This window comes from Mustela nigripes, chromosome 12 (assembly GCF_022355385.1).
Source record: "Mustela nigripes isolate SB6536 chromosome 12, MUSNIG.SB6536, whole genome shotgun sequence".
In the NCBI taxonomy this organism is placed as follows: Eukaryota; Metazoa; Chordata; class Mammalia; order Carnivora; family Mustelidae; genus Mustela; species Mustela nigripes.
In genome coordinates, this window is record NC_081568.1 from 97,695,993 (window position 1) to 97,717,043 (window position 21,051).

The 21,051-nt window shown below is 44.0% G+C and overlaps 1 protein-coding gene and 1 long non-coding RNA gene across 3 annotated transcripts in view; one reads left to right on the top strand and one right to left on the bottom strand.

The window, feature by feature from the left end:
• MAP1B (microtubule associated protein 1B) overlaps positions 1-19,772 on the top strand; it is a 96,217-nt gene extending 76,445 nt beyond the window's left edge. For both annotated transcript variants that reach the window (XM_059418033.1, XM_059418034.1), the window contains 3 exons: positions 4,162-10,672; positions 13,824-14,062; positions 15,291-19,772. In XM_059418033.1, coding sequence (XP_059274016.1) covers positions 4,162-10,672; positions 13,824-14,062; positions 15,291-15,446 — 6,906 coding nt within the window. In that variant the 3' untranslated portion in view covers positions 15,447-19,772. The remainder of the gene's footprint in view (positions 1-4,161; positions 10,673-13,823; positions 14,063-15,290) is intronic.
• Positions 503-10,346, bottom strand: LOC132028713 (uncharacterized). Its single transcript, XR_009407501.1, has 3 exons — positions 10,262-10,346; positions 2,701-2,747; positions 503-1,225 (listed from the first exon to the last, which is right to left on the bottom strand). It is a non-coding gene; the product is annotated as an uncharacterized LOC132028713 (long non-coding RNA).
• Positions 19,773-21,051: the final 1,279 nt, after the last annotated feature.

Sequence of the window (21,051 nt, forward strand, 5' to 3'; positions counted from 1 at the left end):
TTTTTGGAAAGAATGCGCTCCCTTTTCCACTTGAGGTATTGCAGACACCCATCACCAGCACTGCCAGTTGTTTTTTCCCTTCAGATTATTTTCGGTTCTGCACACCGTTCTTCATAAAAGAAGAGAGTGAAAGTTCATTACATTGTCTGGTCACTTTCCTTTAAACCTGTTGGCAGGAAAGGGATGAGATGGGTTTGGGGGAAAGTGAGGAGTTGTCTTGGGCATGTTTTAGTGCCTTGGCATTACCAGACAATTAGATACATGAGTCAGGGGCTCGAGGAACCAAGAGTGGGGCTGGAGACACGTGGCAGCAGATGAGGTGATCTAGAGAGAGAAGTGTATTTGAAGAGCAAGGTTTAGAGGTTATGGTAAAGGAGGAGGAGATGACAACTTCAGTTTGTCTGTTTGGTTTTGGTCTAGTTTCTTTAAAATGTCATGACTCATACTGGGTACCATACTCCAGGGGTCCCTGACCAGGTTAGGACTTCTAACCTGACTTCTGTAGTTTTCAATACAATCTTTTATTAAGTACGTCTAAAAGTAACTTTTGACCATCAACATCCATAATTTAAATGTCACTGGGGAGGGGATGCAGGCTTTAAGGAGAGCTGTAATTTACATAAACTGGAGGCTCACTTTAAGAAAAAGAAAACAAAATTATCAGTACACAGTTAAGTACAGGGTTTTGGGAGGGGACCATGCCAGTGAGGAGCCTTGAAGTTTAAGCTTCTTTAGCTTTACGATAAATCCACTTGCCTGTCAACTAAAATCCTTGAGTCTTCTCCATGAATATGGTTGTTAAGCCGCATCTCCCAATCCTTTGCTTTATCCTGCTGGTTTACTGGACCTTACATTTATCCCTTTAGCACGCCAGCCTGTTAGAGTTAACTTAGCCATCGTCATCCCAATGTCAAGAGCTTTCCATGAGTGTTTTAATTCTGCCATCCCACCTTCTGCTCTGCCTCCCATTGTCATGCCACTGACAGATTTGACAAGCATGTCTTTGCCATTTTTATCCAAGTCCGTGCTCCACAGGACATAAATGAGGCCTGAGGCATCCCATCACAGACCTCCGTCCAGGTTGACACTAAGCAGCAGGATTTCTATGAGTGGCTCCGTATCCGCCTCATTCTGCTATCACACTGTTCAGAGATCTTCTTAAACGTCTTGCTAAAACCCAGAGATACACTGTCCACCGTATTTCCTCGCCAGTCAAGCAAGTAACCTAATCAAAAAAGGAAATCTAGTTAGAGTAGGCTGTGGTTTAGAAATTCAAATCTTATTTCATTATCTGCAGTAAAGTAAATTATTTCTCATCTCTTCCTTCCTCTTCCAGTATGCCTGCATTTAATTAGAGTTTTAACATATTTAACAAAGAGACTATCTTTGCCCCAAGCAATATTTCTTCCAGTTGAGCCTCTCATCTGTATTCCTAAGAACAAATGTAGGGTAGGTAGTGTGCTTGAGAAGTATTCGCAGGCTCATGGTCACTTCCAAAGCAGCCACTCTGGGAGGACAGTGCATATTGAATTGGCCAAGTTCCGTGCAGTTTAACGAACACCTCTGGAGCTGATGATGTATTAGGGAAACACACATAACAATACAAAGATACACGAGGGTGTGTTTCCTCCTATTCACAAACTTCTACTACAATGGGCTATACTAACTACCATTTACTACGATGATATTTCCAAACTCTATAAGAGGAAGACACTGTTTCCAAGTCTGAGACGTACTCACAAGTTTCCTTGCCACTGCTAAGGCTGTTGGCTCCTCTTTGTTTCTCTCATCTGTGCATTGCACAGAGATTGAGTGGGTGTTTTTAAGACTTAGTCTTTTGCTCTGAGACACTCACTCCAGCATTCGTGTTGGTGGTCAGGTCTGGAAGCTGGCTCAGGCAATGGGGGGGAAACATAGGCTTTGTTGCCGCTGTGTAGCTCTAAGACTGTGGGAGTCATGCCTCCTATTCCCTCTCTCCTTCGTGAAGGCCTCTCTCTAGCTCTGCTTTCTGCATCCTGCCTCATCATGGCTAGTACACTGTGGCTTCTCCAGGGAGACCCGATTTCCCCTTTCCGAAAGAAACCTGTGCAGTGCTGACTTTCTTCTCTGCTTTCCCTTGTACATAGTTTTTTATTCACCAGACTCTGCTGTTTTCCAATACCCTTGACTTCCTCAAAATTCTGTGCAAATTTGCTTTGTTTTGGGGTCATATTTCCTTCATTTCTTAGGAACTTCCCAGATAGAAGTGAAAAGATGGGAAATAGGTATTCCTCAAGTTGGGGTTTTTTTGTTTGTTTGTTTGTTTTGTTTTTTTGGGTTTTTTTTGTTACCTTTTCCTTAAACTTGATTCAATACCTTCTACACACAGCTGGCTCATACCCTTAGCTGCCACACCCCTCAGGGTGGAATTTTAAAAACTGCAATGAAGTAGACTTAATTTTAAAAAAATTTCACTGTTGAAGACTCAGCATTTTGGTTTTTCCTAGATTTCTCCTCTAAAATGTATTATAAAACATGAATAGTGTGTATGTACTTGGTGTGAAAATGAGGATGGAGAGAACCCTAATTGTGCTACAATAACGGTGATGAGGGTCTCTGCTAATTACTGGACGACAGACCCTCTTTGGTGCTAATGTTTGCTCTGATCAGCAGATAATTTGAGTAAAAGCCACCCCAGATGTGCTTTTTCAGTTTTCTTACCTTCTAAAACAGTGGACTCTTCTCCCTTTTATAGGAAATTGTCAAGTCTGAGGAAAACAACAAAGTCAAAGACTTATTATTTTGCTATTTTGTGACCCTTCACAAAATGTAGGATAAATACACTAACAAAACAGAAGTGGAAATGTCACTACAATCTAATGTAGGAAAATTCAGATTCTATAAATTACCCATCTACACTACACACACTAGTTGCCTTGGAATGTTAGTATCCAGGAGGTTGTGTGAGACAGGAAACCATTCAAAGACTGGAAAGTGAGAGCTCATACCATGCTGGCTGGGGGATGCCTGGGCCAAGTGAAGTCTTTACTTTCCTCTTCATCATTAGCCATCAAAGACACAGAGCTCTTTTCACTTGAAACTCTGGGCTGATTTATGAGCTTTGCCACACCTGAGAGAAGACTGGAGTTTATGACATGATTTTCCCTCAGTATTTACTAAGCCAAGACCATGAAACATATGGCCATACTATGGAGTTAGAAAGCACTTTGATTAAACCCCAGTCTCTGTTTTGGTCGTGCTTTGCTTTTCTGCATTCCCATCCTATGGTCCTGTTGTATGCACTGAAACAATTTTGAGCCAGATTGGATCCTAGCCACTCACACCCAGCTCACCCTGAGAAAAGCAGGAGTTGTGAGAAAGCAGAGTGTTTCACCTTGGATTTAAACCTGAGCCGATGGGGGACAAGTCTGGCTACTTGCTCCTATAATTATCCATTTGCTTTCATCATGACTTTAATCAGAGGATTTGTATTTTCTGAGAATCCCCTGGATGAGCCACTCATGTTTTAAACATGCCAGAACCAGTGACTTTTTGTAGTGATGTGTAGTCTAGAACTTTCTGTCTCTGAGGGGAAGAAAAACGCATCCAACTTTTTGCTTTGGTATCCACCAAATTTTAAAAGTAGTCAACAACTAGTGCACTCTATCTAAATTTTAGTGTGTCAGGCAGGCCTTTTGGCCAAGCCCAGTGGAATCGACATTTTATGTAAGTGGTGAGATGACTCTCATAGGCTTCCTCTATGATTGTGTAAAGGGCATTTTGTGCATGACAGGCACCCAGGGGTGATACCCAAAGTACTTCATAACCGCTGCGGCACAGGCACTGGTCATTCAGAATGGCCACTGGTCCTAGAACCGGAGCAGAGGTCTGGAGGTCCCCTGCTGGGCAAGAACAGACGCTGGAGGGGTCCCAGAGGAGGTGCTGGCAGTGGGGAGCGGTGGTTTGGCAGAAGGGAGTAATAGAAGGGTGCAGGGTGGAGGCTGTTCAGCTACCAGAATGGCAATAATTCTGTGTTTACCCAACTAGCACCTCTGAAATCAGCCCTTTGTGTACCCGGTGATCCTGTAATGCGTAGTAATGGATGGAGATGATGGATCAGTGATGACAGTCACTTAAACCTTTTCTTTCTTCCTTTATTATTATTATTTTTTTAACTCCCAGATTGGGGAATTACTGAGTACCACCCATCCTGCCAACAAAGCCAGCTTAACACTGTTCTGCCCTGAAGAAGGGGACTGGAAGAACTCCAATCTTGACAGACACAACCTCCAAGACTTCATTAATATTAAACTCAACTCAGCTTCTATATTGCCAGAAATGGAAGGACTTTCCGAGTTTACCGAGTATCTCTCAGAATCAGTGGAAGTCCCATCTCCCTTTGATATCCTAGAACCTCCCACATCAGGCGGATTCCTAAAGCTCTCCAAGCCTTGTTGTTACATTTTTCCAGGAGGGAGGGGTGACTCTGCACTGTTTGCCGTGAACGGATTCAATATGCTCATCAATGGAGGATCGGAAAGGAAATCCTGCTTCTGGAAGCTCATCCGACACTTGGACCGAGTGGACTCCATCCTACTCACCCACATTGGGGATGACAATTTGCCTGGAATAAACAGCATGCTGCAGCGGAAGATTGCAGAGCTCGAGGAAGAACAGTCTCAGGGCTCCACCACAAATAGTGACTGGATGAAAAACCTCATCTCTCCTGACTTAGGAGTTGTATTTCTCAATGTCCCTGAAAATCTTAAAAATCCAGAGCCAAACATCAAGATGAAGAGAAGCATAGAAGAAGCTTGCTTCACTCTCCAGTACCTAAATAAATTGTCTATGAAGCCAGAACCTCTCTTTAGAAGCGTAGGCAATACCATTGACCCTGTCATTCTTTTCCAAAAAATGGGAGTTGGTAAACTTGAGATGTACGTCCTTAACCCAGTCAAGAGCAGCAAGGAAATGCAGTATTTTATGCAACAGTGGACTGGCACTAACAAAGACAAGGCTGAACTAATCCTGCCTAATGGTCAAGAAATAGATATCCCAATTTCCTACTTAACTTCAGTCTCCTCTTTGATCGTGTGGCATCCAGCAAATCCTGCAGAGAAAATCATTCGGGTCCTGTTTCCTGGCAATAGCACCCAGTACAATATCCTGGAAGGACTGGAAAAGCTCAAACACTTAGACTTTCTGAAACAGCCACTGGCCACCCAGAAGGACCTAACTGGCCAGGTGGTGACTCCAGCTGTGAAACAAGTGAAACTGAAACAGAGAGCCGACAGCCGAGAGAGCCTGAAGCCAGCTGCAAAACCACTTGCGAGTAAATCTGTCCGAAAGGAGTCAAAAGAAGAGACCCCTGACGTCGCAAAAGCTAATCACGTGGAAAAGGCACCCAAAGTTGAAAGCAAAGAAAAGGTAACTGTGAAAAAAGACAAGCCCATAAAAACAGAGACCAAACCTCCAATGACCGAAAAGGAGGTCCCCAGCAAGGAAGAGCTGCCCCCGGTGAAAGCTGAGGTGGCTGAAAAGCCCACCACAGATGTCAAACCCAAAGTCGCCAAGGAGAAGACGGTGAAAAAGGAAACAAAGGCAAAATCTGAAGAAAAGAAAGAGGAGAAGGAAAAGCCTAAGAAAGAAGTGGCTAAAAAGGAGGACAAAACACCCATTAAGAAGGAGGAAAAACCCAAAAAGGAAGAGGTGAAAAAGGAAGTGAAAAAAGAAATCAAGAAAGAAGAGAAAAAAGAACCCAAGAAAGAGGTTAAGAAAGAAACCCCACTGAAGGAAGCCAAGAAGGAGGTGAAGAAGGAAGAGAAGAAGGAAATTAAAAAGGAAGAAAAGGAACCCAAAAAAGAAATTAAGAGACTTCCTAAAGACACAAAGAAATCATCTACTCCTCTCTCGGAAGCCAAAAAACCAGCTGCATTAAAACCAAAAGTACCCAAGAAGGAAGAGGCTGTTAAGAAAGATTCTGTTGCTGCTGGGAAGCCAAAGGAGAAGGGGAAGATTAAAGTCATTAAGAAGGAAGGCAAGACATCAGAGGCTGCGGCCGCAGCCATTGGCTCTGTGGCTGCCACTGCGGCTCTGGCAGCAGCAGCTGGTGTAGCAGGCGCTGGCCCGGCCAAAGAACTTGAGGCCGAGAGGTCCCTTATGTCATCCCCTGAGGATCTGACCAAGGACTTTGAAGAGCTAAAGGCCGAAGAGGTCGATGTAGCAAAAGACATGAAGCCTCAGCTGGAGCTGATTGAAGATGAGGAGAAACTGAAGGAAACTGAGCCAGTCGAAGGCTATGTCATCCAGAAAGAGACAGAAGTCATCAAAGGCCCTGCTGAGTCTCCCGATGAGGGAATCACCACCACTGAAGGGGAGGGTGAATGTGAACAAACTCCAGAGGAGCTGGAGCCGGTCGAGAAGCAGGGAGTGGATGACATTGAAAAATATGAAGATGAAGGAGCTGGTTTTGAAGAATCCTCAGAGACTGGAGACTATGAAGAGAAGGCAGAAACTGAGGAGGCCGAGGAGCCGGAAGAGGACGTTGAAGAAAATGTGTGTGTGAGCACCTCCAAGCACAGCCTCATGGAGGAGGAGGAAAGTGCCAAGGCTGAGGCAGATGTGCACATTAAGGAGAAGAGGGAGTCTCTGGTCAGTGGAGATGACCGGGCAGAAGAAGACATGAACGAGGTGGTGGAGAAAGGAGAAGCTGAACAATCGGAGGAGGAGGGTGATGAAGAGGATAGAGCCGAGGATGCCAGAGAGGAAGAATATGAGCCCGAAAAAGCGGAAGCTGAAGATTACGTGATGGCCGTGGTCGACAAGGCTGCGGAGGCTGGCGGCGTCGAGGATCAGTATGGATTCCTTACCACAGCCATCAAGCAACCAGGAGCCCAGTCTCCTGCCCGAGAACCTGCGTCTTCAATTCATGATGAGACTTTACCTGGAGGCTCAGAGAGTGAGGCCACCGCTTCTGATGAGGAGAATCGAGAAGACCAGCCTGAAGAGTTCACTGCCACCTCTGGCTACACGCAGTCTACCATTGAGATTTCCAGTGAGCCCACCCCAATGGATGAGATGTCTACTCCTCGCGATGTGATGAGTGATGAGATCAACAACGAAGAGACAGAGTCCCCATCTCAAGAATTTGTAAACATCACCAAATACGAGTCTGCACTATATGTGCAGGAATACAGCAAACCTGCTGTTACGACACTCAATGGATTATCTGAAGGCTCAAAAACAGATGCCACAGATGGGAAGGACTACAATGCATCAGCCTCCACCATCTCACCACCATCGTCCATGGAGGAAGACAAATTTAGCAAATCTGCTCTGCGTGATGCGTACTGCTCGGAAGAGAAAGACCTAAGAGCCAGTGCCACACTGACGATCAAAGAATCCATCCCAGCAGTCTCTGATGAAAAACTGAGTCCACCCAAGAGCCCATCCCTGAGCCCATCTCCTCCTTCACCCATAGAGAAGACCCCTCTAGGTGAACGCAGTGTGAACTTTTCTTTGACGCCCAATGAGATTCAAGTCTCAGCAGAGGCCGAAGCAGCCCCAGTGTCTCCTGAGGTGACCCAAGAAGTAGTTGAAGAGCATTGTGCTAGTCCTGAGGATAAGACCCTGGAAGTGGTGTCTCCCTCTCAGTCTGTAACTGGCAGTGCGGGCCACACACCTTACTACCAGTCTCCCACAGAAGAGAAGTCTAGTCAGCTCCCCACAGAAGTAACCGAAAAACCACCAGCGGTTCCAGTGAGTTTTGAATTCAGTGATGCCAAAGATGAGAATGAAAGGGCTTCCATAAGCCCCATGGATGAACCTGTGCCTGACTCAGAATCTCCCATTGAAAAAGTTTTGTCTCCTTTACGGAGCCCTCCCCTAATTGGATCCGAGTCTGCATATGAAGGTTTTCTAAGTGCTGATGACAAGGTTGCTGGTAGAGGTGCTGAAAGCCCCTTTGAAGGAAAGAATGGAAAACAAGGCTTTCCAGACAAATTAAGTCCAGTTTCTGACATAACCTCTACTGGTCTTTTCCAAAACAAAGAGGAAGGGAAAAGCACAGACTTCATACCAATAAAGGAAGACTTTGGTCAAGAAAAGAAAACTGACGATGTCGAAGCTTTGAGTTCTCAATCTGGACTGGCTTTAGATGAAAGGAAGTTAGGAGGAGATGTTTCTCCTACCCAAATAGATGTCAGTCAGTTTGGATCTTTTAAGGAAGATACTAAGATGTCCATTTCTGAAGGCACTGTCTCAGACAAGTCGGCTACTCCTGTTGATGAGGGGGTAGCAGAAGACACATACTCTCATATGGAGGGTGTGGCCTCAGTATCCACAGCTTCTGTGGCTACAAGCTCATTTCCAGAGCCAACAACAGATGATGTGTCTCCTTCTCTGCATGCTGAGGTTGGCTCCCCACACTCCACTGAAGTGGATGACTCCCTTTCAGTGTCTGTGGTGCAAACGCCGACTACTTTCCAGGAAACAGAAATGTCTCCATCTAAAGAAGAATGTCCAAGACCAATGTCAATTTCTCCACCAGATTTCTCCCCTAAAACAGCCAAATCCAGGACACCAGTCCAAGATCACAGATCAGAACAGTCTTCAATGTCTATTGAATTTGGCCAAGAATCCCCTGAGCATTCCCTTGCTATGGACTTTAGCCGACAGTCTCCAGATCACCCTACGGTGGGTGCGAGTATGCTTCACATCACTGAAAATGGGCCAACTGAAGTGGATTACAGTCCTTCGGACATGCAGGACTCTAGTTTATCGCATAAGATACCACCAATGGAGGAGCCGTCCTACACCCAAGATAATGATCTTTCTGAGCTTATCTCAGTGTCTCAGGTTGAGGCTTCTCCATCCACCTCTTCAGCACATACTCCCTCTCAGATAGCATCTCCTCTCCAAGAAGACACTCTATCCGACGTTGCTCCTCCCAGAGATATATCCTTATATGCCTCACTCACCTCAGAAAAAGTACAAAGTCTAGAAGGAGAGAAACTCTCACCAAAATCTGATATCTCGCCACTCACCCCACGGGAGTCCTCTCCTTTATATTCACCTAGCTTTTCAGATTCTACCTCTGCCGTCAAAGAGAGCATAGCAGTTTGCCACACTTCCTCTCCTCCAGCAATGGATGCAGCATCCGCAGAGCCCTATGGCTTCCGTGCCTCAATGTTATTTGATACGATGCAACACCAGCTAGCCTTGAACAGAGATTTGACCTCAACTGGTGTGGAGAAGGACAGTGGAGGGAAGACGCCTGGTGACTTCAGCTATGCCTATCAAAAGCCCGAAAAAACAACCAGATCCCCAGATGGAGAAGGCTACGACTATGAGTCTTACGAGAAAACCACCCGGCCCCCAGATGTGAGTGGCTATTACTATGAGAAGACAGAAAGAACCACAAAATCCCCATCTGACAGCAGCTACTCCTATGACACCATTGAGAAAACCACCAAGACTCCTGAAGATGGTGGCTATGCCTATGACATTGCTGAGAAGACCACCCGGAGCCCTGAAGAGGGGGAGTACAGCTATGAGACAAGTGAGAAGACGATGAGGACCCCTGAAGTGAGTGGTTACAGCTATGAAAAGACTGAGAGGTCTAGAAGGCTCTTGGATGACATCAGCAATGGCTATGATGACCCTGAAGACGGCGGCCACACACTTGGGGATTCTAGCTACTCTTATGAGACCACTGAGAAAATTGCCAGTTTCTCTGAGTCTGGAAGTTTCTCCTATGAGACATCTACAACAGCTACACGAACCCCTGAGGCTTCAAAGTACTGTTATGAGACTGCAGAGAAAATCACCAGAACGCCCCAAGCATCTACGTATTCCTATGAGACTTCGGACCAGTGCTACACTGCGGAAAAGAAGTCCCCCTCAGAGGCTCGCCAGGATGTTGACTTATGCCTTGTGTCCTCCTGTGAATACAAGCATCCCAAGACGGAACTCTCACCCTCCTTCATTAATCCCAATCCTCTCGAGTGGTTTGCCAGTGAAGAGCCAACTGAAGAATCCGAAAAGCCCCTCACCCAAGCAGGGGGAGCCCCACCGCCTCCAGGAGGAAAGCCACAGGGGCGACAATGTGACGAAACCCCTCCCACCTCAGTCAGCGAGTCTGCTCCCTCCCAGACGGATTCTGATGTCCCTCCAGAGACCGAAGAGTGCCCTTCCATCACAGCTGATGCAAATATCGACTCTGAAGATGAATCAGAAACCATCCCCACAGACAAAACTGTCACATACAGACACATGGACCCACCTCCAGCTCCCATGCAGGACCGCAGCCCTTCTCCACGCCACCCTGACGTGTCCATGATGGACCCGGAGGCCTTGGCCATCGAGCAGAACCTGGGCAAAGCTCTGAAGAAAGACCTGAAAGAGAAGACCAAAACCAAAAAGCCAGGCACAAAGACCAAGTCATCATCCCCTGTCAAAAAGGGGGACGGGAAGTCGAAGCCCTCTGCAGCTTCACCCAAACCAGCGGGCTTGAAGGAATCCTCAGATAAAGTGTCTAGAGTGGCTTCTCCTAAGAAGAAGGAATCTGTGGAGAAAGCAACAAAAACCACTACCACTCCCGAGGTCAAAGCTGCACGTGGGGAAGAGAAAGACAAGGACACCAAGAATGCCGCCAATGCCTCCACATCCAAGTCGGTCAAGACTGCAGCTGCAGGTAGGTGGAAGGTGCCGGCACCCTGATCCAGGCCGAGACTGCTGCACTTGGACCGGAGCCTTTGAATTTCCCTGCAACTTGGTACTAGGAAGATGAGAGAGTACAACAGTCCCTTTCCCCTCTTACTAGCCTTTTCTGCCAAAAGGCGCGGGTCTCAGCCCCGTGGGGCCGCAGGTTTGAGGGTGGTGTGGCACTCGGCCCGGAGCGGCTCTGATTCACCAGGTGTGATTTCCTGGCTTTGTTCCGTCCTGCAACAGAGCAACCACAGCCTTGTTCTGAATCTTCAGAACCAGGGATGTGTGTTTTCAGGCTCCCCTGGGAGATGGTGTTGGCATTGACTTCAGCCACACGGGCCTCAGAATCAAGGGAAGGTGACACAGGCCAGGAGCTCCCAAAGGCTTAGGGAGACCAGGAGTGCCAAGCCAAGCCTAGCCTAGCATGGCCAGTGTAGGCCCAAGATTTAGATTCAATTTTTTTATGAAAAAAATTTTTTAAAGTAAAATTATCACATTTTTAAATGTAAAGTTATGACACTTAAAAATTAAAAATTAGAAAATTTTTACGTTTAAAAATAATCACCAGTCTAGGGCGACATGCACATTAAAGGTAGTACTCTTATTTGTTTTCTTACTGGCCAATGAATGTCATAATTTCAATTGCCAGTACACAGTACAAATTGAGAGAAAAACATCAAAGCTCTTCTTATCTCCCTCTTAGGCCATGGTCTCACTAACAGAGTCAGGATTCTATACCAGTTTGAAATTCAGTTGGTAGGAGATATCTCTGACTTTTGATCATTTCTGTTTTGATCCCAATTCCCTTATTCATCAAGTTCTCAGCAGTGACCTGGGTTTTTGATGAGCAGGTCTCTCTGATGGCCCGGCTTCATTTCTTTGCTTCAAACCAATCATAGGGATTTGCATTAATACATTTTATTTGTTTTAAGTAGTTACTCAGCGATTTCAGATCTCAGTTCACAAAGTAATATAAATCGACCCAAATGTGTAAAGCAAAAAATAATTTAAATAACATTTCCTCATTTATTAAGGGAAAAACCTGATGGCTGACCCTTGGGACTCTTAAATTCTGTGCATGTGAGGAAGCATCACTTAGAGCTGCAAAGCTTTACTTTGAGCAGCCGGGAGGGTCAATTTCAAGCCCGAGTTCTCATCACGTTTCCGCTTTGTACATGTGTGCAGCCAACAATCTGAATTTGCTCATGCTTAGAAGTAGTGGAAAACCACCAGATAATTAACCTCTTGGTTTGAAAGAGTTGGCAACTGGCCTGCACTTGGGAGAAAACATGAAATCCTTCCAGACAGATTAAAAACCAACTGAAACTGGCTACCAAACTTGCCAGATATAGCCACTCTAGCCCACACAACGGGATTTTAAAAACATTTTTTTGTGTGTCATTTAAAGAGGTATTCTTAAGGCCAAGTGATAGAGAGGAGTTCATTTGAATTTACTTTGAAGGTGCTTTCCCAGTAGATTTCTACAACAAGGCCAACTGCGTTATTGATTGATTTTTACAACAAACCTTGGTCGACTCTTGTCAGTTCTCAGTTTGTGCTTCTGTGAGCAACGTTCGTTGGGCATTGATGATGGTGACTTAGCTCACGGGGGGAAACTGAGGACATTTTTAATTGTTAGAACCGTAGTTCATGAACTTCCGCTATCAGTCAGAATGCTTTGGTAGGCCCGAATATGGACGTCATGAGGTAAATCTGAGCTAAAAGTAGCTCAGATTCATTAAAATGGCTGGTTATTTATGAAAATGAGTCAGTTTCCCCAAATATCAGTTTGGCTGATTCTCATCACTATTCTATCCTTCTGAAAGTAAAACCGGACAACCGGTGGTTTGACTCTGGGGTGATAGTCTTTAACTCTCCTATGGAAAAAGGAAAGAGGATTAAGTCTATAGGATCCAGATGCACATTAACATGTATCTGGGAGGTTTTTAAAACACGGTGGTGCCCAAGCTCTGTCCCGGCCCAGTGAAGCCAGACTCTGGGGTGTGGAAGGCCTGGCCCTGAGTATTAGGCTTACTAGGTGATGCAAGTTATACAGCTAGGCTGAAGGACCACTGCCTTAGAAGGCTAGTTCTGTGACTGTTCAAAAAGTTGACACCTTCTAGCCAGAACAAGTCAGGAAGTCATCTCACTAGACAAGCTGCCAGGGAAGTTTTGGGTTCATCTGAATCTTGACCTTGTCAGCTTTATAATTTAGACTGGGAGTTCTGGCAGCCCTACGCCCCTTCCCCCAGTCTGTTAGGTCTCGACTGGCTAGAGAAAACCATCTTTCTGAACCTTTTTTTTTTTTTTTAAAGATTTTATTTATTTACTTGACAGAGATCAGAAGTAGGCAGAGAGGCAGGCAGAGAGAAAGGGGGGAAGCAGGCTCCCTGCCGAGCAGAGAGCCCGATGCAGGACTCGATCCCAGGACCCTGAGATCATGACCCAGCTGAAGGCAGAGGCTTTAACCCACTGAGCCACCCAGGTGCCCCTCTGAACCTCCTTCTTGTCAAAGTTTGGTAGCCAGCTTTGCTGAGGGAGAGAGGTCTCACTTTTCAGAGTACTGTGCGAGGACAGAATGCAGTGTTTCATCAGTTTATGAACAAGACTGAGTTCTGGGGGCGCTGGAGATCCTAGGATGTTAAAATCTGAAATATTTACTGAGTCAGTCGATGGGGTATGATCTTCAGTTGTGACCAGAGCTTCTGTCACATGAGATCCTCAGGTGGATTACTACCACTGCTTCACTGTGGTTTCCCAAATGCAGAGGCCTCTTTTTGACTTTCAAAATGGGTTTCTTAGATCACATTTCCAATTAGGATGCACATTAGCAACTCTTAGGAGGAGGGATTACTCTCTAGTTCCATCTTTTGGGAGGGCCTGAGAAGTCTTCTTCCTTTCTAATGGGCTGTCCACAAAGGAAAACCATCCCATCCTTTGCTTTTCCTGTTGAGATGATAGACAACCATGTTATGCTTTCTTCAGCTGCCCTTTACGAGAGAAAGAAACACCCAATCCAAATGCCCCCTGCATATCCAGCAGGACTTTCTTGGGGATGAGTAGGAAGAGAGTACCGGACCAGTGGGTTTCTTCGCCTTTCTGTGACCCAGGCTTTTCTCTTTGCTTATTTACTAAAGGACCAGGGACCACCAAGCCTTCCAAGCCTTCAGCTGTGCCTCCAGGCCCCCCTGTGTATTTGGACCTGTGCTACATTCCCAATCACAGCAATAGTAAGAATGTGGATGTCGAATTTTTCAAGAGAGTGAGGTCATCCTACTATGTGGTGAGTGGGAATGACCCTGCTGCCGAGGAGCCCAGCCGGGCTGTCCTGGATGCCTTGTTGGAAGGGAAAGCCCAATGGGGCAGCAACATGCAGGTAAGAGCCCCAGGACAGTGTCTGCATGGCACATGGAGCTGTGTTCAGAGGTGGAGGGAAGGAATTCTGTTTAAAGAGGCCCCACTGTGATTGTGGATCGCACGAGGTGCCCTGTGGGTCTCTCACACATGAAACCTCCGGAGGACAAAGTGGATTTCACACATGGAAGATAGTCTAGAATATTATTCTTGGCACCTAATGGTGCCAACCATAGTCTAGGAAGAGAGCTACTTTATCATCCTAATCATAATTCACTTGTCTACAAAACGGGCCCAAGATTACTTTATCTTCCCCCTGATACACCAAGAATATTTGTGTATGAATCAAAATGGTATTTCCATGTGAGAGCTACTAAAATTGTCTTTACTCCTTTGTGTTTCACAAATAGACCAAAGCTAGGAATGTGGCCATTTGGAAAATCACCTGTCCAGGTGAAATCCCCCAGAAGGAGCACTACAGAAAATGGTCCCCAACAAGACCCTTCCAGCTCACAAACATCATAACTGGCTATGAGCCACCTCTCTTATTTTGGCTGTGATCTTTGCTTATCTCAGTTTTACCAGTGGTTTTGCAGAGTCATTTAATAAACTATGTTTGCATAATATTAAATAGAATTATTTGCTAGTTAATCATATTAAATTTCATGAGAAACACCCAGTGGTCTCCTAATGAATATTAGATGGAATTTTTACCATTCAAACCAGTGCCCACCCAGCCAGCCAGCCAGCCAGCCACTCACTCTACCATCCCAGCCACACACACAAAGATAACAAATCTTTGTTCCCAGGATGAAATATTAGTTACACACAATTAAGCGGCAGTGATAACTTCAAGTTCCTTGAGTTAAATACGCAGTATCTTTCATGCAAAATTGCCCAGGTGTGTGAAAGGAAATACAAGCAATCCCACCTTACCTGAAGCCCTTCTTCTATTAACACTAAATATTTGAAAACCCAATGATGAATATAGATGGACTAATTGACTGGTCCATGAGCCGCTTTTGGTTCCAGTCTTCAACTCTCTCAGGAAAACTTAATTTTTTGCAGCTTCATTTTGATTCCTGGAAAATGTAAGTTGAAAAGTCCTTTGTATTTCTTGAGGAAAAAACAGAAAATTTTCCTTTCTTTCCCCTTCTTTCAATGGTCTGATTCGTACCTTATTATTGTTCTATTTTTTTGGTCTGATTTCTAGCTCTGCCCTTAACCAGCTATTTTCTGTCTCCCTGCAGGTAACCCTGATCCCTACTCACGACTCAGAAGTGATGAGGGAATGGTACCAAGAGACCCATGAGAAACAACAAGACCTCAACATCATGGTTTTAGCAAGCAGCAGCACAGTGGTTATGCAAGATGAATCCTTCCCTGCATGCAAGATTGAACTGTAAAAACCAAGGCCAGCCACACCACAGGATTTGAACTTTGTTTCCAGAAATTCTTCAATTTGAAACCACCTTTTCTAAAAAAGTCAATTCATCTAAATAGGTCACTGAACTGTTACCTGCCAAATGCTATACTGTGTCACGGTGATGCAAGTCACTAATATTTCTTAGTTTTTGCTGATTGCTAAGGGAAGTAACAGTATTCCCACAGTAGGGTTCAAGTTACTGCAAAATTACCTACCCCAGTTCATCTCTGCTGAACATTTGGAAACCATGCACTAGCAAACCCAACTGACTTCTGCTAGGTAGAGGCATTTGTCTTAGAAAGAGAGAGAGAGAGAGAGAAAGAGAGAGAGAGTGCGCGCGCACAATGAGAGAGAACACAGGAGAGAGAGAATGAGAAAGGAAAAGAATGCAAGAGAAGGAGAGGTAATGGTAGAGTGTGCTGGTGAGATACCCAGAGAGAAAGAGACAGAGCAAGGTGGGGTAAGGAGGAGAAAATAACCAGCACTTAGGGCTGCATTTTTGCAGGCAGTCTGTATTCTATAGTCTACATAGGCAAAGTTCTCAACTTGTGTCAGTCTGAGTCATCAAAAAGGGTCTTCATTTTCTGAAACAAGTTAGCTGGAAGGAAACCAAAAGAACAAAACTTGTTATGAGGGCATGTGAGATTTTCACGCCTTAATTAAGCTCCTTCAGTTTGAAGGCTGCACACTGACATGATGTAGTGAGCGCAGACTGGATGCGCAAGTGGTTTGAGCCCCATTCCGAACTCTCAGACTCTTCCAACACACGAGTAGATCGATCTAAGGCATGCTCCCAGCATTTGTCCACCCAGTTAGTCCACTCGGAGTCACTTCACCTGCATGCGGAAACACCCAAGTCCACCCCAATTAACAAGCAAATACCAAAGCGGTTGGGAGTACACACGGTAGACAATTTGCCTTAGAAAGTGACTTGAATGTACAAAGATACTTGATGCACTTATTTTTTAATGTGAGACCGCAAGTTTATAAAACATCCATGTAGGATTATAGATACTCCAGTTAAAGGAGCAAGTGTGTGCGCGTGTGGGGGTCCTAGAAGCTGATCTGATGGGTGCAGCGGTTTGAGGCTGAGTCATGTGTGTTGAATACCACCTCAGTGCACCTGTGGCCCCTCAGCCAAACAAGTTGAGCCTTTCATAGCTTCTTTAACTACTGCAAGTTCCAAGATTGAAATGGCTTCTAAGATCAGGACTGGGAACACAGTGAATCTTAATGGTGGAAGAGGTTCTCGGCAAGTGTACAGTATTTACCTTCCTTTGTCTTACATTGGCTTTTTTTTTTTTAATTTTCCATTACTTTCTGCATAATTATGGGATCAAGTGTACAGAAGTTTTTTTTTTTCCTAGATATGTGAGAACTTTTCATAGATGAAATTTTTAACAAATGTTTTCATTTACAGGAAAATGCAAAGAAAATTTCAAGTGACAGTCTTTTTTTTTGAAGTTTTTCATAAGACAAAATAATGTTTCTTGAAGTTCTGGTGAGGTTGAAGTCTGATAGTGCAGTAATAGTATTTATTAAAACCCATAACTACCAGGAATAGTGATACCTCCCACCCCTTGATTCCCCTAACATAAAAATCTGAGTACGTGTTATTTGAGAGTGGGGGAGAATGGCACGGTAGGCTACTTTTCCAGGCCTTTGCAAGTATATCACTCTGTGGTATTCTACATCCTTCTTTCAAGACCTTTAATCATGAGGTAAAAGAGTCAAGACAAGTTCAAAGAACCCTGGCAAAAATTTGCTTTGGGATTTTCTTTTCTGGAAAAAAAAGTAGAAGAAATAATTCACTGAAAGCAAACGAATTCTCGTCTCCAACGATTCATCACATAGAGTTCAGAGATTATTTCCATCATTGTCGTTATTGAACTATGATGAACCTGGAAGCCAGATCATGATTTAAACTGATGTCAAGTTTCAAGTTGCGGATCGATGCACCCAGTGTTCAGATGTGGCAAACTTCTCAGTGACAACTGTGCTGTGCTCTGTCATGTTGTGTTTCCTGCAGACTCTTAAGATCTACAGAGTAGTGAACAATGACCTCATTTTATTTTCTATGTTAGTTATTTATTTCAAAATTAACATTTTAGTTGATTTTTGTCTGATAAGTGTATGTTTTGCACTGCTAACTACTATGAGGGTTTAAACAATGCTTCTTCAGGTCCCTTCACAGAGGACCTATGCAGTCTACTTTAATGCTGTGAATTACATTTTTCAAATGTTTTAATTTTTTTAAAAAAAATTAATATTCTATTTTTTTTAGGCTTCTCTAGAAATGCAACTTTTATTTATTACCCCATTTCTTTAGAGTCCTTAAGAACGACACATTGATAAAGGGTACAAAAAATTCACACAAAACGGAAACTCGTTGTGACAAAATGGATTTTACGGAGTATAAACTTACCTACTTCATACTTATTTTATGAGACAACCTAAGATACTCATGGTGATTTACTGATTAGTTGAGTTGGTTAGGTCCACGTAATACATGGGAAGAGAAACTGATTTCCAGCCTTCTTGCCAAATCCAGACCTCTGCTTGATTTTTCTTTGACAGAAGATGGAATTATTTTCCAGTTTTCCAAATTAAGTTTATTTAACATGTGCATTATTTTGCTTTTTAAAAAAAAACACAAACGTTTTAGAGAATTATAGCCAATCTTCAATTGTAACCATTCTATCCTACTCCTTTATTTTTCTTCTTTTTTGTTATGGGATTTAATGGTAAAAATATACAAAAGCTGTCACTGATCAGCTGGCTCTTTTTCCTATGAAACCAACTATACCTATTTCCATCCATTGTTCTCAGTGATGACCACAGAGCTTGAGTATACCAGGAAAGTCAGCATTGCAGGTTGCTCCTGTCCTTCCAGACACCTTTCCTACCTGTGTGACTAACCTAATTTTGCTAGTTCCATAAATACACAATTAGTTTAGTAACAGCCATCACAATGTACCATGTACATTCATGGTGAGGGCTAAAGATTGACACAGACTTCTAGGAGCTTTATTCATACTGATTACTTAATCCAATTGTACAGATTGAATATTTGAGTGAAAGGAATTGACACTCTGTTTAAATGATGAGACTCCATCGAGAGGGCACTCATGATCATGAACTTTTGGTAGTATTCTTAAGCAAAATTCTACAGAGACTAAATGTTAGAGATGATCCTCCACTTTCAATTTTAACCAATTCTATCCCCTTTCTCAAAACCCAACCCCCATGCATGCTTTCTCAGTCTTGTGGTGGGACTGGATACAATGACTGACCCCCCCCCCCCAACCCCATTTTCCATGGAGTTCAAAAAAAAAATTTTTTTTTAAACCTTACATATCCTAGTGAATGGTTTCCCCAGTGTATATGAATGTTTTAAGTGTCTCCAATAGCTTATGCAGTTTAGGAGCTTTTCAATACTCATTTAATAAGATTCAGTCATTTGCTAATGAAAATTCTACCACCTTCCATTTTCTATTACCAAATTTCAGCTCTCAGGAGCTGCTCTACAATTCTGAAATTGCTTTTCTTGCCTCTCTTTAGTCACCTGTCACAGGAGGTTCTTGCTCGGTAATGATATTGTGAGTTAGATTAATAACTTTTTTTTTATTTTGTGCTTCAGATTTAGAAGAAAAGATTTGTTTCCATTTGAAAGGAACTGTAAGCTTTTATCTTCTAACCAACTGAACAACACACCAAAAGCAGCCTAGGGATGAGCATTTCTTTGAAAGCAATTAGGTTATTCACCTGGTATTTAAACTATTGACTATTAAAAAAAAATCTGACTCTATTCATTTAAAAGGCAGCATCAAAAACTGAAAAGGAAGGAAAAAAAATAAATAGCTTCTCTGCACTCGTTTGGAGCTCCCCAAACAGGAGCCATCATGATGAGGCATCAAGACCAGGCTGCCCCTTTGAGAACACTGTGCAGCTGTCCTGAGTCGTGCGTACCTGCGCTGCATGCAGCCTTCTCTTTCCGGCCCTGGAAGGAAGCGGTCTTGAGCCCGGCGGAGAAGCACCTCCACTCCTCTCTCTTGTTCTGAATGGTGTTTGTGTCAGTCTGCAGCTGTGTATGGTATTATGTCTTATAATCCTGCATCACTTCTATCCAGTCATATCTAATGTAGAAAATTAGTTTTCAGTGAAAGTAATATGTAGTGCTTTTATGATATTTGTGTGCAATATCCCCTCTTCCATTGAGGATATTTGATGTAAAAGAAAAAAAAAAACTCAGTTCCACAATAAAATACAAAAGTGGCAAAAGTTCACGTGTGTGCTGTGCTGTTTGTCTTGTGTGCCGGGTTGGGCTCATCGGGAGCTGGGACTTGCCACCCACAGTGGGGGAACACATTCACTCATGAGGGCTGACTGTGTTTTTTTCAGTGGCTCCCTGGCTTTTGGCAAACTGCAAAGAGGGTGTTGTACTATTTGGGTAACTGCTACATCGTTATCTTTACTAACCCACCCTGGGAGCTCGGGTCTAAGGACAGAAACTGGGAGGTGAAGGAAACAGATCATTATCATTATTGCTTAAAAACAACAAGTAGACCAATGTAGATGCAGGAGGATACTGGGAGGGTTTCTTATAGAAAGCAAAAACAGGTTTTAATCCTAGCTGTGCCACAGACAGTTGGCTGGCTGACCTCAGTTACTTTATCCTTACTTACCTATAAAATGAGAGGATTTGACAAGATGGTCAGACTGGGTGATCCCTCCCAATCTGGAGCTCTACAAAGCTGTCATGTTCAGGAATTACATCTAATAGCATATCTCCCACTTGGTTTCTTACTCAGTTACAAAATAAGCTTATATAACTAACATAATACCCCGTGGCTTTGACTGACACCCAAGAACGAAAATCTGTTCAGGAAAAGTGGTTATAAATAACAGAGTATCTGAAAAAAAGGAAGGAATTTCTCTTAGTCATTTGATTCTTTTACGTTCACTCTATACCCAGCAGTGGATAATACTGTGGGAATTTACAAAGGCAAACAAAACAAAGGGCTGCCCTAAAGTGACTGGGGTGACGGGCTCCCAAAATTCAAGGGTGAGTTTTGGTGACCTAGGAAAAGCACCCGAAGTGATATCTAAGCGGAGACCTGCAGTATGTGTGTACGGGGTAAGGTTTGCAGAATGCAAACTCCAGGCAGAGGCGACAGATCACACCAATAGAGCGGGAGCAGTTAACCCTGGGGGGCCCACTCAGTTCAGAATGACGAGCGTACAGTGCAAGGCCCTGGCATCTTGATTCCCTCCACACAGCCACAACAATATGCCCACAGAGGGCTCAACAGAGACTTCCAGGACCTGGCACAGTCTGTCTCCAGAGATGATCCTTTGGCCTCAGGTTACTGCAGCCTGTCCTGAGTCATAAGGATGTCTCTTGGTTACATTCACTCCTTTTATCTTATCTTGTGCCTCCAAAACCATAGGGCTTCATGGACTGGTCCCATTAGAAGTTGCTGCTTGGCAAAAGGAATTGGAAATGTCTCCAGAAATCAAAGGGTTAAGCATGTGAGTACTCAGGGTGGGAAATCACCACAAGAGATTTTAACTACATCTATCAC